The sequence below is a fragment of the Oncorhynchus mykiss genome, chromosome 5 (genome assembly GCF_013265735.2).
Source record: "Oncorhynchus mykiss isolate Arlee chromosome 5, USDA_OmykA_1.1, whole genome shotgun sequence".
Taxonomy (NCBI): Eukaryota; Metazoa; Chordata; class Actinopteri; order Salmoniformes; family Salmonidae; genus Oncorhynchus; species Oncorhynchus mykiss.
The window spans coordinates 26,700,678-26,720,991 of record NC_048569.1 but is presented as its reverse complement, the minus strand read 5'-3'; the positions used below and the strand labels follow the sequence as shown (position 1 = coordinate 26,720,991).

General features: G+C 51.8%; 1 protein-coding gene across 1 annotated transcript in view; it reads left to right on the top strand.

The window, feature by feature from the left end:
* LOC110523515 (breakpoint cluster region protein) overlaps positions 1-20,314 on the top strand; it is a 134,227-nt gene that overhangs the window by 83,122 nt on the left and 30,791 nt on the right. The window contains exons 4-8 of the mRNA XM_036977154.1: positions 133-318; positions 3,430-3,537; positions 6,699-6,759; positions 7,027-7,079; positions 7,237-7,377. Coding sequence (XP_036833049.1) covers positions 133-318; positions 3,430-3,537; positions 6,699-6,759; positions 7,027-7,079; positions 7,237-7,377 — 549 coding nt within the window. The remainder of the gene's footprint in view (positions 1-132; positions 319-3,429; positions 3,538-6,698; positions 6,760-7,026; positions 7,080-7,236; positions 7,378-20,314) is intronic.

The following is a 20,314-nucleotide window of genomic DNA, read 5'->3' as shown; positions in this document are numbered from 1 at the left end:
CACACACACAGGACTTTCCATGAATGCTCTATGTATCACATACATGTACACATACATGTACACACACACAGTACAAACTCTCTCTCTCTCTCTCTCTCTCTCTCTCTCTCTTTCTGTCACCTGTTCTCTCAGCCTATGAAGCCTCTGAAGGCAGCAGCCACCACGTCCCAGCCCGTGCTGACCATCCCCCAGATCGAGACCATCTTCTTCAAAGTACCCGAGCTCTACGAGGTCCACAAGGAGTTCTACGACGGCCTGCTCCCCCGGGTGCAGCAGTGGAGCCACCACCAGCGCGTGGGGGACCTCTTCCAGAAACAGGTGAGGTCATAAGACAGATCCCTGGGGTGTTCCCCTGCCCTGTGTCTGTGGGAGCCTGGAGCCTGACTCAGGATGACAGAGGACTCCCTCCCTGGACCTGGCTGCATGGCAACATGACATCATGAGCCTCATTCAGAATGACACAGGACCCTTATGCATTATACAGTCTCCCTGTGGTTCTGTGTGGCTCTGTGTCATAGCTCACAGCAGCATCCGTAATCTGAATGGAAGAAATGTTAAATCAAATCACATTGATCAACCTCATGAGGTGCAACTTATTTTAGGGACAGATGGAATAGCCTCTCTCCTCCTGACCTGAGAGCTTCTGCCACGGAGGCCAGAGCCAAACCTGTACTGACTGGGCCCATTTCATCATGTTCACAACGGGTCAATTAACCCTGAATTAACCACTTGTTTATCCCCCTAATGCTCATGCAGTCACTGCAGAAGTAGAGCCCGAGTCTAGCCTATCATGAGTGCTGTGTGTACGAGGACAGTGCACATGAAGAAGTAGAATGTCACAATGCTGTCTTTTCTACCCAGGGAGCTCTGAGACTAATGTTACACTGTGTGCTCTATGTCTCTAAGAAGCAGCCTATAAATAGTGCCATACACTGAGCGTTAGGGGACTTTTCTCTCTCTCTTCCCTCCAATTATCTTCACAAAGCCCGCTCTCCCCGGAGGCCTGAACAATGACTATTTCATTTGTCTGTTATACTGTCAGGGCGGCACACGCCGGAATCCTTTTCTGCATTTATTTATTAATTGTTCGTTTTTCTACTCCATCTCTCTTGTCTGTGTCTGCTATGTGATAAGCAGTGGCATCAACGGCTGCGTTTTGCGTCTCCCAGCAGACAAGCGTTGAAAGAGGAGCCATATGGATTCAAAGGTTGTAGGCTACAGTAGAGGAGCAGTCCGTTAGTTCCTCTCTCTATCTCTTTTTCGTTCTGCCTTTCTCTATCAATCTCTTTATCTCCCTCATAACAAAATACATCTTTCCCCCAATTCCTCTCGCCAGACATCAGGGGAAGAAGATGCCAACACCGCAGGAAAACTCTCCTTACATGACAGCCATTTAGGGTGGAGGAGGGGAGCAAGAGAGGATGAGAAGAGAGGAGGGGAGGGAGGAGAGTGGGTGAGGTGAGAGGATGAAGGAGAGAGGAGGAGAAGAGAGGAGAGGAGGGAGGAGAGTGGGTGAGGGGAGAGGATGGAGGAGAGAGGATGAGAAGAGAGGAGAGGAGGGAGGAGTGTGGGTGAGGGGAGAGGATGGAGGAGAGAGAGTGAGGGGAGAGGAGGGAGGAGAGTGGGTGAGGGGGGAGGATGGAGGAGAGTGGGTGAGGGGAGAGGATGGAGGAGAGTAGGTGAGGGGAGAGGATGGAGGAGAGTGGGTGAGGAGAGCAGCTAGCAGATTTAGGCTGAGTCTCTCTGATAGAGCTGTCTCCCCCTGTCTGTGAAGTCTCTGTAACAGACAGGCAGCCGGAGGAAAAGTAACAGCTCATCACTACCAGAAAGAAGGGGGGAAAAAATGAAAAAAGGTTAATGACAGGTTATGAGAGCGGGTGTCAAGAGAGAAGTATTCTCACACTCCCTTAAAGCCCCAAAATGGGGCTAAATAATACACTGTACTGTTTTCCCCTAATGGTACAGTCCTCTCTGCTGTTTCTTATATAGGTCTATGAATACACCATGGAGACTTTTCTTTATCTAGGATAGGTGCATATGAATGGGGAATTTCAAGAGTAATCCTGTAGCATCTTTACACACAGAATATACAATATGTACACCGACATACATGTTATGAGTCCATTCTTGTGCTGTTGATGACATCATCCTCCCAGTCTGTGCTAGATAAGAAAAGCATCCCAACCATGCGGTTGCACTCATCATCTTACATCACCATACAGCCAGCCAGCAACTGTGTGTGTCGAACGGCTCCAACTGCTCCTTGTCTGCAGCGCTATTACCGCCATTCCGGCTCCTCCCCGCCCATAGTGGGATTGTCACGCTCTGAATTCCTGTCCACTGTGGTGCAGATTTATTCTGGCCCGAGGCAGGACTCAGACGCAGTGGGGATAGGATTGCTTGGTGGGGGAAAATTGCTTACCGCTTCAACTTCTAGCAGCTCCTGGAAAAACGTGGGTTTCTTTCGACTGTGGGACAAAATCGATTGTCTCAGCGTGACTCCAGGGGACAGGAAATACTGTAAAGGTCAGGGGTCACACCAGGATGATAATGTGTGGGAATGGGATGAGCTCATAGGTGATGCTAGAAAGTAAAGAAAGGAGAAGGTTTTTAGGAACAGGTTCTGGCAGCCGCTGGCAGCCTGCTGTCTGTCATCTACGTACAATGACCTGGAGATATTCATGAGCAGGTGCAGGTGGACCAGTGCTAAGGTGAAGTAGAGAAGCATATTGTGTCCTGAACACTGTGTTCTTGTAGACTATTCTTCAGGGGCACACTAAGCTACCTTGGTGCTGTGTGTGTAGCTGTGTGTGTGTGTGTGTGTGTTCGTACGTGTGTTGGTGTGTGTGTGTAAAACATTTTTGCGTTTGCCTCTGTTGCCCCCTCTCTCGTCATTACACACTCTACCCCCCTCTTCATCCATTGCTGTCAGGCTTGTATTCAGGAGAATGGATTGGGCAGTTGAGCGCTAAGGAGATGGATAGTGTTACTGACGGGCAGAGTTTCAAGGAGTTAGGACGGCTGAATGAGATTTTCAAATGTGTTTTTACAGCAACTGTTACCCAGGACACTCATTACTCACCCCAGCGTAGGCCTCCACTCCGCCGCTACCATGGCAACAGCCGTAGGCCGGGACTGCGCCACGGAAACGCTGGTGTTTCCTGTGGCGATGATGACATTGCCCCGTCTGTCGAACTGTGTCCCAAACACTTCGTTTTTTTTCTCCACTCATTATGGTGAACTCTGTTGTTGAGTTGTAGCTGCCATTTCTCATGTTGTGATTATGCCAACATGTCCTTCTTTCCCCCAAAACAGCAATGCAAACAGAAGGCCTGTTTTGGTAAATATGGGCTATGGAAAGTGGTGACTGTGTTTTAATGTGGCTTTTGTATTTTGTCCTCTCTCGCACCCTTCCCGTCCATTCAACAGGCCAGCCAGCTGGGAGTTTACCGGGCCTTTGTGGACAACTACGAGGTTGCTGTGGAGACGGCTGAGAAGTGCTGTCAGGCCAACACGCAGTTCGCTGAAATCTCTGAGGTAATGGGAACTGGCACAGAGGTAGATGGGGTGGTATGGGAGGGAGGGAGGGAGGGAGGGAGGGAGGAGAGGAGAGGAGACAGGGAGGTATGGGAGGAGAGGGGGCAGGGAGGTGAGGGAGGGGGAGAGGAGACAAGGAGGTGAGGGAGTGAGGGGGGAGAGGAGACAGGGAGGTATGGGAGGTGAGGGAAGGAGGGAGGGAGGGAGGTATGGGAGGGAGGGAGGGAGGGAGGAGAGGAGGGAGGGAGGTATGGGAGGAGAGGGGACAGGGAGGTGAGGGAGGAGAGGGGACAGGGAGGTTAGGGAGGAGAGGGGACAGGGAGGGGACAGGGAGGTGAGGGAGGAGAGGGGACAGGGAGGGAGGGAGGGAGGTATGGGAGGAGAGGGGACAGGGAGGTGAGGGAGGAGAGGGGACAGGGAGGTGAGGGAGGAGAGGGGACAGGGAGGTGAGGGAGGAGAGGGGACAGGGAGGTGAGGGAGGAGAGGGGACAGGGATGTGAGGGAGGGAGTGAGGGAGGGAGGGAGGGAGGGAGTGAGGGAGCGAGGGAGGGAGGAGAGGGGACAGGGAGGTATGGGAGGAGAGGGGACAGGGAGGTGAGAGAAGGAGGAAGGGAGCGAGTGGGGGAGGTATGGAAGCAAGGAGGTATTGACTACTGGTCTGGATTTGTCCTTTCATCTTGACTATGGGGGCTAGGGGGTACACCTCTTGTTTTGGAAATGGGGTGATGGGATATGGGTGGGAAGGAAGAAACATCCTCAAAGTGACAGCTTGAAAATAAATGTTTCTCTTCAAGCTCTCTCCTCCTGAGAGGAAAGTAGCTCTTTCTCCAGCTCTTAGGAAGCGGCTTTGTGGCCCAGCCCCAGGTCACTCTGTCACGCTGCGTAGAGAGACAGACAGAGAGGATGGTTGGAGACTGTGAAAGTGGGCCATTAAGCACACAGGGAAAATCGTTGGGAGAACATTTCACATCTACTCGTGTAAAGAGGACAGTGGGGTATCAAACTCAACAGCTTTATTCTATTTGTTTTACCCACAAACCCCTTCACCGCCACCACCCACACAATTTCACAGCCATTGCCCTCGGGGGTGTCATGAACCCATTATTTTAGAGGGGGCATGAAGTACGTGTGGATGGATAGATGGATGGATGGTGGAGAATTTAGCATTTTTCAAACACCTGAAACAGCATTTTCTTGCAGTCTAGAGCCATAATCATTATGCCTAATTCTATTTTTTTTCTCTCCATAGGTTATCTAAGCATACCACATTACCTGTTCAATTGTCATTTTGATGAATGATGCAAATTGATTCTTGAAGAACTTTTAAGCCTTAGGAGTTTAGTACAACTGCGACCCTAAATATGCTTCTCTGCATCTCCGCTAAAACCTGCGTAAAAGATTGAAAGGAATCTTATTCAGTGCATTTAGTAATTGCTTACTTTTCTAAAATCTAGCAACCTTGCCAGTAGGCATGTCAGCTAAGATAGTTAGATAAGTTACTCTAACCTGAAATGGCTTGGTAGCTAGTTGGGAGATTGGGAACCTATCTAGCTGGCTCGCTAAAGTCAACTTCATACAATATCTACGTGGCTAGTACTACATAGAAACAACAAAACATTTTAATTTTATTAATCAAGAAGGAATCAGTATGCTACATAGCTTGATACAATTTACAGATATACCTCCTGTGAGTCCTTCCCATCACCGGCAGTTAAAATCAAATCTGAGGGGGCCTGTGTCATTCTGCCCCCTATGGGCATGACGCCTCTGATTGCCATTAGAACACACTTGAATTGTATTATTATTATACTGTTTGCCTGCCTGCCTGCCTGTGTGTCTGTGATCTGTGTGTTCTGCAGTGATGTGGAACCAATGCAGAGGGAGGTGGTGGGTAATATTTTCTTGGGTTTCTGGTTGAGTCCCCGGCGGCCAGTGTTAGAAACCCTGGAGTATGGAAGTGCACTCAATCTTACCTATGTGCAGATGAACCATGACAGGCTAATATATTAATTTAACCACAAAACAGAGCTTTACAGTAGCCTGAAGGGCCCAGCCATGCTAGTGGAAGAACGTTTCTCTCAGACAGGAAGTGTAATTGCCTGAACAGAGAAGCAGAATGCCAAGGCAAGGAGAAACAGTGTAGACGATGATGTACGAAGCTGGGGTTACACGTGGTGAAACGCTTCATTGCTTATCAGGCTACAGGTGTGAATGCGTTAAATAATCACATTTCAATTTCACTACGATCTCTTGACTACGATCTCTTGATATTTTGGACTAAAGTCTGTGTAGTCACGACCGCTGGTACGTAAAATCTTGTGCCAAAGCCACCGGTGAACATTAACGGGATACTTCGGGATGTTGGCGGCAGGAAGCCTAGTGGTTAGAGCGTTGGGCCAGTAACCGAAAGGTTGCTAAATCGAATCCCCGAGCTGACAAGGTAAAAATCTGTCCTTCCGCCCCTGACCAAGGCAGTTAACCCACTGTTCCTAGCCGTCATTGTAAAATAAGAATTTGTTCTTAACTGACTTGCTAGCAGATTATATAGACTTCCAGTTATTGCGCTAGTTAGCAATAGTGCTAGCACTAGTTACCAACTTCCTTCAAACTGCACACAAATAAACCACTTTTTCATCCAGGAGTTCATCTGACTCTGGGGAAGTAGATAAAAGGGCCTCATTTCCAACATCCTGAAGTGTCCCTTTAAGATGGTGACTGGATTTAAGGCAGAGAATCAATCATTCAGTATTTTAATGGGATATGTAATGATGCATGTCTCTCTGCAATCTGAATGTGACTGTGTGAAAAATGCTGACGATGGCTTATTGGGTGCAGGGTACGTTGAATTAGGAGTTAGGCTGAGGAGAGTGTGTCTGTCTCATTACTGCTGGGCCACTGCATCCCAAATGGCACCCTATTCCATTTATAGTGTACTACTTTTGACCAAGACCCGCGGGGTTCTGATCAGAAGTAGTGCACTACTATATATAGGGAATACTGTGCCATTTGGGACAGACTATGAGACATGAAGCACTACATCAAGCCAAGGTGCCAGGCTGTTATTATCATTTGCCAAGCACCATATCGGTTGTATGGTGATCAGCATCAAGTTTTCCTCTGTGTAATGTTGTCCACTGTTCACTCATTCTGTGTCCCGACAGAACCTCAAGGTGAGGAGCACCAAGGACGTGAAGGACCAGTCAGCCAAGAACTCTCTGGAGAGTAAGTAGCCCACAGTATAACTGAACATTTACATTCTGTCTAAAAGGGCACCCTATATAGTCCTATACTTCTGACTACTCTGGTCAAAAGTAGTGCACTATATAGGGAATAGGCTACCATTTGGGACTAAATCACTGCCACAGAAAAATAGACGGGCTCATTTTTAGTAACAGCACTTATTTGACTAGTGTCATGTCATAGTTCTCTGACCTAGTTGGAGGGGCTGTGTTGTAGCTCATGCTGCTGTCTCTCCTTTCTCTCCCAAAGCTCTCCTGTACAAACCAGTGGACAGAGTTACTCGTAGCACCCTGGTACTGCATGTGAGTATAAGGCAGCCCCCAAACACACAGCTTGCTTTTTGTTTGTTCTCCTGCTATTTTTGTATGTACTGGTAACTCTGTGAACCTCACACCTCAGGATGTTTAAAGACTGTCTCTGTAACACACGGTAACCGCGTGTCTGTGGGTGTGCCTGTAGGACCTGCTGAAGCACACGCCCTCCAGCCACCCAGACCACCCCCTGCTCCAGGACGCACTCCGCATCTCCCAGAACTTCCTGTCCAGCATCAACGAGGAGACCACGCCCAGACGCCAGTCCATGACTGTCAAGAAGGGAGAGGTGAGGAGCAGTGCTGATCAGGGATAGTTTGGGCTTTTTCGGTAATAAACAAATATGATTACATGGACAGTGGGCACCTGATCCTAGATCAGCACTCCAATTCTGAGATGCTTTAAGAATATGGATCCAGAGCTCTGCTGTATTTTTGTGTTGTTGGATGTTCTTAATCAATAGACTTTTGCAGAGCTTTATATGATTTGGCTTTGGGCCATAGGGTAGAAGTGGGACCGTTATATAATTCTAGGTCTATGCTGAGGGTATGGTATTACGTCATTGATCAGTAACTCACCACTGGTAGATTGACCTTGCCCTGCCCTGACAACGACCCGGTAGTCGATCTAAAACGGTGTCAAACTCAATCTATGCCCAAATATGGTAATAATACAGAATCCCCTGCGCATGCCTATTAGGAAGCCTACTGTTTGCTCTCTGTGCTGGATCTCCATCCCTCCAACCCCACATCTTCCCCCTAGAGACTGCCGACCCGGGTGGGAGTGGTACATTAATGGATGTCAGTTTATTGACAGCTGGCGTGACATGTAATGCCCCATAACGAGCCCCGTCTCTCTGACTGGGAGAGTTCATATTAAATATTCATGATGAGGCTCCTCTCTCTGCACATGGGGGGGTCATTACTGCACCCCATCATCACCCCTCTTACCCGCCCCCTACCCCGATATCCCCATTTGCAACTCTGTCTGCCCAGACCACACTGATCATCAAATATTGATAATGGATACATGAAACGAGTGCATGGAAATCAATGGCCTCATTATATTGTGCATTAGCTAGTGTGTGAGAATATTCCTAGGGTGTGTGTGTGCTTTACCCTACTATGTTATATATACACAAATATAGGATGCATGCCAAATGGCACCCTGTTCCCTTTAAATTGCACTACTTTTGACCAGGGCTCATAGGGTAGTGGGCTATATAGGGAATAGGTTGCCATTTGGGATGCAGAACAGTCGACTTGGGATGTCTCCAGTCTTACAGGAACGCCCGGTCATTATCCTTCCCCAGTGACACGATGCGCTACTTCAGCCTTTAGTCCACAATCATCGGCTACTCCGGAGAATGCTTAAGTGACAAGACCTCCAGTGCATCGGTCCCACAAACAGTGAAAGCTGTTAATGACTAAGTCAAAATAGCAGTGATCCTGTTGTTAGCTCTGTTTCAGACCGGCTCAGAGGTTAATCAGAGCTAGTAGTGGGGTTGTGGTAAGGGAGAAGGGCTGTGATGACAGGGAGAAGGGCTGTGATGACAGGGAGAAGGGCTGTGATGACAGGGAGAAGGGCTGTGATGACAGGGAGAAGGGCTGTGATGACAGGAAGAAGGGCTGTGATGACAGGGAGAAGGGTTGTGATGACAGGGAGAAGGGTTGTGATGACAGGGAGAAGGGTTGTGATGGCAGGGAGAAGGGTTGTGATGACAAGGAGAAGGGTTGTGGTGACAGGGAGAAGGGTTGTGTTGACAGGGAGAAGGGTTGTGATGACAGGGAGAAGGGTTGTGATGATAGGGAGAAGGGTTGTGATGAAAGGGAGAAGGGTTGTGACAGGGAGAAGGGTTGTGACAGGGAGAAGGGTTGTGATGACAGGGAGAAGGGTTGTGATGACAGGGAGAAGGGTTGTGGTCAGGGAGAAGGGTTGTGGCAGGGAGAAGGGTTGTGGTGACAGGGAGAAAGGCTGTGATGACAGGGAGAAGGGTTGTGGTCAGGGAGAAGGGTTGTGGCAGGGAGAAGGGTTGTGGTGACAGGGAGAAGGGCTGTGATGACAGGGATAAGGGTTGTGATGACAGGGAGAAGGGCTGTGGTCAGGGAGAAGGGCTGTGGTCAGGGAGAAGGGCTGTGATGACAGGGATAAGGGTTGTGGTGACAGGGAGAAGGGCTGTGGTCAGGGAGAAGGGCTGTGGTCAGGGAGAAGGGTTGTGGTCAGCGAGAAGGGCTGTGATGACAGGGAGAAGGGTTGTGGTGACAGGAAGAAGGATTGTGGTCAGGGAAAAGGGCTGTGATGACAGGGAGAAGGGTTGTGATGACAGGGAGAAGGGTTGTGGTCAGGGAGAAGGGATGTGATGACAGGGAGAAGGGCTGTGATGACAGGGAGAAGGGCTGTGATGACAGGGAGAAGGGCTGTGATGACAGGGAGAAGGGTTGTGATGACAGGGAGAAGGGCTGTGATGACAGGGTGAAGGGTTGTGGTGACAGGGAGAAGGGTTGTGGTCAGGGAGAAGGGTTGTGGTCAGGGAGAAGGGCTGTGATGACAGGGAGAAGGGTTGTGATGACAGGGAGAAGGGTTGTGATGACAGGGAGAAGGGTTGCGATGACAGGGAGAAGGGTTGCGATGACAGGGAGAAGGGTTGTGGTGACAGGGATAAGGGTTGCGATGACAGGGAGAAGGGTTGTGGTCAGGGAGAAGGGTTGTGGTCAGGGAGAAGGGTTGTGGTGACAGGGATAAGGGTTGCGATGACAGGGAGAAGGGTTGTGGTCAGGGAGAAGGGTTGTGGTCAGGGAGAAGTGTTGTGGTCAGGGAGAAGTGTTGTGGTCAGGGAGAAGGGTTGTGGTCAGGGAGAAGGGTTGTGGTCAGGGAGAAGGGTTGCGATGACAGGGAGAAGGGTTGCGATGACAGGGAGAAGGGTTGCGATGACAGGGAGAAGGGTTGCGATGACAGGGAGAAGGGTTGCGGTGACAGGGAGAAGGGTTGCGGTGACAGGGAGAAGGGTTGCGGTGACACGGAGAAGGGTTGCGGTGACACGGAGAAGGGTTGCGGTGACAGGGAGAAGGCTTGCGGTGACAGGGAGAAGGGCTGCGATGACAGGGAGAAGGGCTGCGATGACAGGGAGAAGGGCTGCGATGACAGGGAGAAGGGCTGCGATGACAGGTAGAAGGGTTGTGATGACAGGGAGAAGGGTTGTGATGACAGGGAGAAGGGTTGTGATGACAGGGAGAAGGGTTGTGATGACAGGGAGAAGGGTTGTGGTGACAGGGAGAAGGGTTGTGGTGACAGGGAGAAGGGTTGTGGTGACAGGGAGAAGGGTTGCGATGATAGGGAGAAGGGTTGCGATGATAGGGAGAAGGGTTGTGGTCAGGGAGAAGGGCTGTGATGACAGGGAGAAGGGCTGTGATGACAGGGAGAAGGGCTGTGATGACAGGGAGAAGGGTTGTGATGACAGGGAGAAGGGTTGTGACAGGGAGAAGGGTTGTGGTGACAGGGAGAAGGGCTGTGATGACAGGGAGAAGGGTTGTGGTCAGGGAGAAGGGCTGTGATGACAGGGAGAAGGGCTGTGATGACAGGGAGAAGGGTTGTGGTGACAGGGAGAAGGGTTGTGGTGACAGGGAGAAGGGTTGTGGTGACAGGGAGAAGGGTTGTGGTCAGGGAGAAGGGTTGTGATGACAAGGAGAAGGGTTGTGGTGACAGGGAGAAGGGTTGTGTTGACAGGGAGAAGGGTTGTGATGACAGGGAGAAGGGTTGTGATGATAGGGAGAAGGGTTGTGATGAAAGGGAGAAGGGTTGTGACAGGGAGAAGGGTTGTGACAGGGAGAAGGGTTGTGATGACAGGGAGAAGGGTTGTGATGACAGGGAGAAGGGTTGTGGTCAGGGAGAAGGGTTGTGGCAGGGAGAAGGGTTGTGGTGACAGGGAGAAAGGCTGTGATGACAGGGAGAAGGGTTGTGGTCAGGGAGAAGGGTTGTGGCAGGGAGAAGGGTTGTGGTGACAGGGAGAAGGGCTGTGATGACAGGGATAAGGGTTGTGATGACAGGGAGAAGGGCTGTGGTCAGGGAGAAGGGCTGTGGTCAGGGAGAAGGGCTGTGATGACAGGGATAAGGGTTGTGGTGACAGGGAGAAGGGCTGTGGTCAGGGAGAAGGGCTGTGGTCAGGGAGAAGGGTTGTGGTCAGCGAGAAGGGCTGTGATGACAGGGAGAAGGGTTGTGGTGACAGGAAGAAGGATTGTGGTCAGGGAAAAGGGCTGTGATGACAGGGAGAAGGGTTGTGATGACAGGGAGAAGGGTTGTGGTCAGGGAGAAGGGATGTGATGACAGGGAGAATGGCTGTGATGACAGGGAGAAGGGCTGTGATGACAGGGAGAAGGGCTGTGATGACAGGGAGAAGGGTTGTGATGACAGGGAGAAGGGCTGTGATGACAGGGTGAAGGGTTGTGGTGACAGGGAGAAGGGTTGTGGTCAGGGAGAAGGGTTGTGGTCAGGGAGAAGGGCTGTGATGACAGGGAGAAGGGTTGTGATGACAGGGAGAAGGGTTGTGATGACAGGGAGAAGGGTTGCGATGACAGGGAGAAGGGTTGCGATGACAGGGAGAAGGGTTGTGGTGACAGGGATAAGGGTTGCGATGACAGGGAGAAGGGTTGTGGTCAGGGAGAAGGGTTGTGGTCAGGGAGAAGGGTTGTGGTGACAGGGATAAGGGTTGCGATGACAGGGAGAAGGGTTGTGGTCAGGGAGAAGGGTTGTGGTCAGGGAGAAGTGTTGTGGTCAGGGAGAAGTGTTGTGGTCAGGGAGAAGGGTTGTGGTCAGGGAGAAGGGTTGTGGTCAGGGAGAAGGGTTGCGATGACAGGGAGAAGGGTTGCGATGACAGGGAGAAGGGTTGCGATGACAGGGAGAAGGGTTGCGATGACAGGGAGAAGGGTTGCGGTGACAGGGAGAAGGGTTGCGGTGACAGGGAGAAGGGTTGCGGTGACACGGAGAAGGGTTGCGGTGACACGGAGAAGGGTTGCGGTGACAGGGAGAAGGCTTGCGGTGACAGGGAGAAGGGCTGCGATGACAGGGAGAAGGGCTGCGATGACAGGGAGAAGGGCTGCGATGACAGGGAGAAGGGCTGCGATGACAGGGAGAAGGGCTGCGATGACAGGGAGAAGGGTTGTGATGACAGGGAGAAGGGTTGTGATGACAGGGAGAAGGGTTGTGATGACAGGGAGAAGGGTTGTGATGACAGGGAGAAGGGTTGTGGTGACAGGGAGAAGGGTTGTGGTGACAGGGAGAAGGGTTGTGGTGACAGGGAGAAGGGTTGCGATGATAGGGAGAAGGGTTGCGATGATAGGGAGAAGGGTTGTGGTCAGGGAGAAGGGCTGTGATGACAGGGAGAAGGGCTGTGATGACAGGGAGAAGGGCTGTGATGACAGGGAGAAGGGTTGTGATGACAGGGAGAAGGGTTGTGACAGGGAGAAGGGTTGTGGTGACAGGGAGAAGGGCTGTGATGACAGGGAGAAGGGTTGTGGTCAGGGAGAAGGGCTGTGATGACAGGGAGAAGGGCTGTGATGACAGGGAGAAGGGTTGTGGTGACAGGGAGAAGGGTTGTGGTGACAGGGAGAAGGGTTGTGGTCAGGGAGAAGGGTTGTGGCAGGGAGAATGGTTGTGGTGACAGGGAGAAGGGCTGTGATGACAGGGATAAGGGTTGTGATGACAGGGAGAAGGGCTGTGGTCAGGGAGAAGGGCTGTGGTCAGGGAGAAGGGCTGTGATGACAGGGATAAGGGTTGTGGTGACAGGGAGAAGGGCTGTGGTCAGGGAGAAGGGCTGTGGTCAGGGAGAAGGGTTGTGGTCAGCGAGAAGGGCTGTGATGACAGGGAGAAGGGTTGTGGTGACAGGAAGAAGGATTGTGGTCAGGGAAAAGGGCTGTGATGACAGGGAGAAGGGTTGTGATGACAGGGAGAAGGGTTGTGGTCAGGGAGAAGGGATGTGATGACAGGGAGAAGGGCTGTGATGACAGGGAGAAGGGCTGTGATGACAGGGAGAAGGGCTGTGATGACAGGGAGAAGGGTTGTGATGACAGGGAGAAGGGCTGTGATGACAGGGTGAAGGGTTGTGGTGACAGGGAGAAGGGTTGTGGTCAGGGAGAAGGGTTGTGGTCAGGGAGAAGGGCTGTGATGACAGGGAGAAGGGTTGTGATGACAGGGAGAAGGGTTGTGATGACAGGGAGAAGGGTTGCGATGACAGGGAGAAGGGTTGCGATGACAGGGAGAAGGGTTGTGGTGACAGGGATAAGGGTTGCGATGACAGGGAGAAGGGTTGTGGTCAGGGAGAAGGGTTGTGGTCAGGGAGAAGGGTTGTGGTGACAGGGATAAGGGTTGCGATGACAGGGAGAAGGGTTGTGGTCAGGGAGAAGGGTTGTGGTCAGGGAGAAGTGTTGTGGTCAGGGAGAAGGGTTGTGGTCAGGGAGAAGGGTTGTGGTCAGGGAGAAGGGTTGCGATGACAGGGAGAAGGGTTGCGATGACAGGGAGAAGGGTTGCGATGACAGGGAGAAGGGTTGCGATGACAGGGAGAAGGGTTGCGGTGACAGGGAGAAGGGTTGCGGTGACAGGGAGAAGGGTTGCGGTGACACGGAGAAGGGTTGCGGTGACACGGAGAAGGGTTGCGGTGACAGGGAGAAGGCTTGCGGTGACAGGGAGAAGGGCTGCGATGACAGGGAGAAGGGCTGCGATGACAGGGAGAAGGGCTGCGATGACAGGGAGAAGGGCTGCGATGACAGGGAGAAGGGCTGCGATGACAGGGAGAAGGGTTGTGATGACAGGGAGAAGGGTTGTGATGACAGGGAGAAGGGTTGTGATGACAGGGAGAAGGGTTGTTATGACAGGGAGAAGGGTTGTGGTGACAGGGAGAAGGGTTGTGGTGACAGGGAGAAGGGTTGTGGTGACAGGGAGAAGGGTTGCGATGATAAGGAGAAGGGTTGCGATGATAGGGAGAAGGGTTGTGGTCAGGGAGAAGGGCTGTGATGACAGGGAGAAGGGCTGTGATGACAGGGAGAAGGGCTGTGATGACAGGGAGAAGGGTTGTGATGACAGGGAGAAGAGTTGTGACAGGGAGAAGGGTTGTGGTGACAGGGAGAAGGGCTGTGATGACAGGGAGAAGGGTTGTGGTCAGGGAGAAGGGCTGTGATGACAGGGAGAAGGGCTGTGATGACAGGGAGAAGGGTTGTGGTGACAGGGAGAAGGGTTCTGGTGACAGGGAGAAGGGTTGTGGTCAGGGAGAAGGGCTGTGATGACAGGGAGAAGGGCTGTGATGACAGGGAGAAGGGCTGTGATGACAGGGAGAAGGGCTGTGATGACAGGGAGAAGGGTTGTGATGACAGGGAGAAGGGTTGTGGTGACAGGGAGAAGGGTTGTGGTCAGGGAGAAGGGCTGTGATGACAGGGAGAAGGGCTGTGATGACAGGGAGAAGGGCTGTGATGACAGGGAGAAGGGTTGTGATGACAGGGAGAAGGGCTGTGATGACAGGGAGAAGGGTTGTGGTCAGGGAGAAGGGTTGCGGTGAAAGGGAGAAGGGTTGCGGTGACACGGAGAAGGGTTGCGGTGACACGGAGAAGGATTGCGATGACAGGGAGAAGGGCTGCGATGACAGGGAGAAGGGCTGCGATGACAGGGAGAAGGGCTGCGATGACAGGGAGAAGGGCTGCGATGACAGGGAGAAGGGTTGCGATGACAGGGAGAAGGGTTGCGATGACAGGGAGAAGGGTTGCGATGACAGGGAGAAGGGTTGCGATGACAGGGAGAAGGGTTGCGATGACAGGGAGAAGGGTTGTGGTAAGGGAGAAGGGTTGTGATGACAGGGAGAAGGGCTGTGATGACAGGGAGAAGGGCTGTGATGACAGGGAGAAGGGTTGTGACAGGGAGAAGGGTTGTGGTGACAGGGAGAAGGGTTGTGATGACAGGGAGAAGGGTTGTGATGACAGGGAGAAGGGTTGTGACAGGGAGAAGGGTTGTGGTGACAGGGAGAAGGGCTGTGATGACAGGGAGAAGGGTTGTGGTCAGGGAGAAAGGTTGTGGTCAGGGAGAAGGGTTGTGGTCAGGGAGAAGGGCTGTGATGACAGGGAGAAGGGTTGCGATGACAGGGAGAAGGGTTGCGATGACAGGGAGAAGGGTTGCGATGACAGGGAGAAGGGTTGCGATGACAGGAGGAAGGGTTGTGATGAAAGGGAGAAGGGTTGTGGTGACATGGAGAAGGGTTGTGATGACAGGGAGAAGGGTTGTGATGACAGGGAGAAGGGTTGTGGTCAGGGAGAAGGGTTGTGGCAGGGAGAAGGGTTGTGGTGACAGGGAGAAGGGCTGTGATGACAGGGATAAGGGTTGTGGTGACAGGGAGAAGGGTTGTGGTGACAGGGAGAAGGGCTGTGATGACAGGGATAAGGGTTGTGGTGACAGGGATAAGGGTTGTGGTGACAGGGATAAGGGTTGTGGTGACAGGGAGAAGGGTTGTGGTGACAGGGAGAAGGGTTGTGGTGACAGGGAAAGGGTTGTGGTGACAGGGAGAAGGGCTGTGGTCAGGGAGAAGGGCTGTGGTCAGGGAGAAGGGCTGTGATGACAGGGAGAATGGCTGTGATGACAGGGAGAAGGGCTGTGATGACAGGGAGAAGGGCTGTGATGACAGGGAGAAGGGTTGTGGTGACAGGGAGAAGGGTTGTGGTCAGGGAAAGGGCTGTGATGACAGGGAGAAGGGTTGTGATGACAGGGAGAAGGGTTGTGGTCAGGGAGAAGGGCTGTGATGACAGGGAGAAGGGTTGTGGTGACAGGGAGAAGGGTTGTGGTGACAGGGAGAAGGGTTGTGGTCAGGGAGAAGGGTTGTGGTCAGGGAGAAGGGTTGTGGTCAGGGAAAGGGCTGTGATGACAGGGAGAAGGGTTGTGATGACAGGGAGAAGGGTTGTGGTCAGGGAGAAGGGCTGTGATGACAGGGAGAAGGGCTGTGATGACAGGGAAAAAGGGTTGTGGTGACTTGGAGAAGGGTTGTGGTCAGGGAGAAGGGTTGTGGTCAGGGAGAAGGGTTGTGGTCAGGGAGAAGGGTTGCGATGACAGGGAGAAGGGTTGCGATGACAGGGAGAAGGGTTGCGATGACAGGGAGAAGAGTTGCGATGACAGGGAGAAGGGTTGCGATGACAGGGAGAAGGGTTGCGATGACAGGGAGAAGGGTTGTGATGACAGGGAGAAGGGTTGTGGTCAGGGAGAAGGGCTGTGATCACAGGGAGAAGGGCTGTGATGACAGGGAGAAGGGTTGTGGTGACAGGGAGAAGGGTTGTGATGACAGGGAGAAGGGTTGTGGTGACAGGGAGAAGGGTTGTGGTGACAGGGAGAAGGGTTTTGATGACAGGGAGAAGGGTTGTGATGACAGGGAGAAGGGTTGTGATGACAGGGAGAAGGGTTGTGGTCAGGGAGAAGGGTTGTGGTCAGGGAGAAGGGTTGTGGTCAGGGAGAAGGGCTGTGATGACAGGGAGAAGGGCTGTGATGACAGGGAGAAGGGCTGTGATGACAGGGAGAAGGGCTGTGATGACAGGGAGAAGGGCTGTGATGACAGGGAGAAGGGTTGTGGTGACAGGGAGAAGGGTTGTGATGACAGGGAGAAGGGTTGTATTGACAGGGAGAAGGGTTGTGATGACAGGGAGAAGGGTTGTGATGGCAGAGAGAAGGGTTGTGATGACAGGGAGAAGGGTTGTGATGACAGGGAGAAGGGTTGTGGTCAGGGAGAAGGGTTGTGGTCAGGGAGAAGGGTTGTGGTCAGGGAGAAGGGCTGTGATGACAGGGAGAAGGGTTGTGGTGACAGGGAGAAGGGTTGTGGTCAGGGAGAAGGGTTGTGGTCAGGGAGAAGGGTTGTGGTCAGGGAGAAGGGCTGTGATGACAGGGAGAAGGGTTGTGGTGACAGGTGGAAGGGTTGTGGGGACAGGGAGAAGGGCTGTGATGACAGGGAGAAGGGTTGTGGTGACAGGTGGAAGGGTTGTGGGGACAGGGAGAAGGGCTGTGGTGACAGGTGGAAGGGTTGTGGTCAGGGAGAAGGGTTGTGGTCAGGGAGAAGGGTTGTGGTCAGGGAGAAGGGCTGTGATGACAGGGAGAAGGGTTGTGGTGACAGGGAGAAGGGCTGTGATGACAGGGAGAAGGGTTGTGGTGACAGGTGGAAGGGTTGTGGGGACAGGGGTAGAGGAGACTGATCTGGAGCAGGGATAGACAGGAGCTGGGGTTTGGGTAGAGGTATCAGAATCAGAATCACGTTTGTCCTACGAGAGGAATAGTTCAGCACAATTCACACATGAATACATAAAACAAATAGAAAACGCAGCAAGAAACTAACAAGTCAGACCACTTGTCCCATAGAGGGAAGCTTCATACAGTTGTTTATTATAGTGATTGGCCCAGGGATGAAACTCCTCCCGAAGTTCACAGAGTGACATTTCATTGTCCGTTATCTCCGACCTGATGGGAGGACATGAAAGCGGTGGTGAAGAGGGTGGTCTGGGCTTTGGACTAGATTGCGCTTTCATTAAGAAGTGAGAGTTTTAGAGCTGTCTTCAATCAGATCCTCTTTAGCCAACATCCTCATTGTGGTTGTTTTGGCGGTGTCAGAGGTGGAACTGCGTTAGAGCTGTCAAATCCACAAGAGGCTCCTGGTATTCTACCTAAAGCGGACATTGCCATTGGCTGCACAGAGTCGCATTAAGAGAAATCCCATGCAGCCTTGTTTACAAGTTGGAACACTGGAATGTGAGCAACATTATTTCTATATCGCCTACACTTTCTTTTTCTGAACTTCTAACGCGAGTGGGACAGGTGTGGCTTCGTGACAATGATCAGGAGTAGCTGCTCACCGATTGGACAGCTCCAACGCAGTAGCACCTCAGACACCACCAAAACATCAGCTATGCGGGTGTCGGCTATCGCCGGTTAGCGCTTGATCTGATTGAATTTAGGCCTTGGAGTGGGGAGACTAATGAGTTTGGTGCCGTGTTTTGGATTGTTAACAGTTTGTTCCAGTGTGAAACTGTCAGCATGTTATGATAACAGATGCTGCCCTAGATGAGTAGTGGTTTGATGATGCTCCGGTATAGTATAGAATGAGGGGACCATTTCAACAGCGTACATATGAGACTGTCAGCATGTTATGATAACGGATGCTGCCCTAGATGAGTAGTGATTTGATGATGCTCCAGTATAATATAGAATGAGGGGACCATTTCAACAGCGTACATATGAGACTGTCAGCGTGCGTTTAGTGGAAGTGTGCAGGAGGAGCGCAGCACAAGTGGCCCCCCAGGGGACTTGGCCAGCCATATTGTGGTTGTAGAGGGTTGGGGGCCGAACAGAAGATGCCTAATTAAAATGCTAATTAGTCTGGCTGCATCTGAAGTCTCTCTGTCTCTCTCTGTCTCTGTCTCTCTGTCTCTCTGTCTCTCTGTCTCTCTCAATTCAATCTGATTTATTGGCATGACGTAACAATGTACATATTGCCAAAGCTTCCTTTGTCAACGGGACAACAGTAACAACAATAACCAAGGGTCAAAAACCATACATTGAACAATAACAATAAGCATACAGTAGAGGACATGTGCAGGTTGATTGGTCTGTCAGACACTGTCCCTCATCTTATGGCAGGCAGCAATGTAGTGCGCTACCAACCCACAGCTCTCTGTGTCCTTCCCCAACAGGACGGGTTGCCTATCCTCATCAGAGAGGTCTTTGAAACCTTGCATAAGGGTTTCAAATTTGGATAAATGACACTCTCTAATTGTTTAATATTTTTTTTACATTTTGTCATATTCTTTCTCTCTTGCTGTCTCTCTCTCTGTCTCTCTCTCTCTCTTCTTTCTCTATCTGTCTCTGTGTCTCTTTCTCTCAGTCTCTCTTTTGTCTCTCTCTCTTTCTGTCTCTCTCTCTTTCTGTCTCTCTATCTCTCCCTCTTCTCTGTCTCTCCCTCTTCTGTCTCTCCCTCTTCTGTCTCTCCCTCTTCTGTCTCTCCCTCTCTCTCTTCTCTGTCTCTCCCTCTTCTCTGTCTCTCCCTCTTCTCTGTCTCCCTCTTCTCTGTCTCCCTCTTCTCTGTCTCTCCCTCTTCTCTGTCTCCCCCGCTTCTCTGTCTCTCCCTCTTCTCTGTCTCTCTCTCTTCTCTGTCTCTCCCTCTTATCTGTCTCTCCCTCTTATCTGTCTCTCCCTCTTATCTGTCTCTCCCTCTTATCTGTCTCTCCCTCTTATCTGTCTCTCCCTCTTATCTGTCTCTCCCTCTTATCTGTCTCTCCCTCTTCTCTGTCTCTCTCTCTCCCTCTCTCCCTCTTCTTTGTCTCTCCCTCTTCTGTCTCTCCTTATCTCTCTTGTCTGTCTCTCCCTCTTCTCTGTCTCTCTCTCTTCTCTGTCTCTCCCTCTTCTATGTCTCTCTCTTCTCTGTCTCTCCCTCTTCTCTGTCTCTCTCTTCTCTGTCTCTCCCTCTTCTGTCTCTCCCTCTCTCTCTTCTGTCTCTCCATCTTCTGTCTCTCCCGCTCTCTCTTCTGTCTCTCCCTCTTCTCTCTCTCTCTCTTCTCTGTCTCTCCCTCTCTCTCTTCTCTGTCTCTCCCTCTCTCTCTTCTCTGTCTCTCCCTCTTCTCTGTCTCTCCCTCTTCTCTGTCTCTCCCTCTTCTCTGTCTCTCCCCCTTCTCTGTCTCTCCCCCTTCTCTGTCTCTCCCCCTTCTCTGTCTCTCCCTCTTCTCTGTCTCTCCCTCATCTGTCTCTCCCCCTTCTCTGTCTCTCCCTCTTATCTGTCTCTCCCTCTTCTCTGTCTCTCACTCTTCTCTCTCTCCCTCTTCTCTGTCTCTCCTTCTTATCTGTCTCTCCCTCTTCTGTGTCTCTCCCTCTTCTGTGTCTCTCCCTCGTCTCTGTCTCTCCCTCGTCTCTGTCTCTCCCTCCTCTCTGTCTCTCCCTCTTCTCTGTCTTTCCCTCTTCTCTGTCTCTCCCTCTTCTCTGTCTCTCCCTCTTCTCTGTCTGTCTCTCTCTCTTCTCTGTCTCTCCCTCTTCTCTGTCTCTCCCTCTTCTCTGTCTCTCCCTCTTCTCTGTCTCTCCCTCTTCTCCCTCTCCCTCTTCTGTCTCTCCCTTCTCTCTGTCTCTCTCTCTCTCTATCTCTCCCTCTTCTTTGTCTCTCTTCTCTCTCTCTGTCTCTCTCTCTCTCTCTCTCTCTCTGTCTCTCTCTCTCTCTCTCTCTCTGTCTGTCTCTCTCTCTT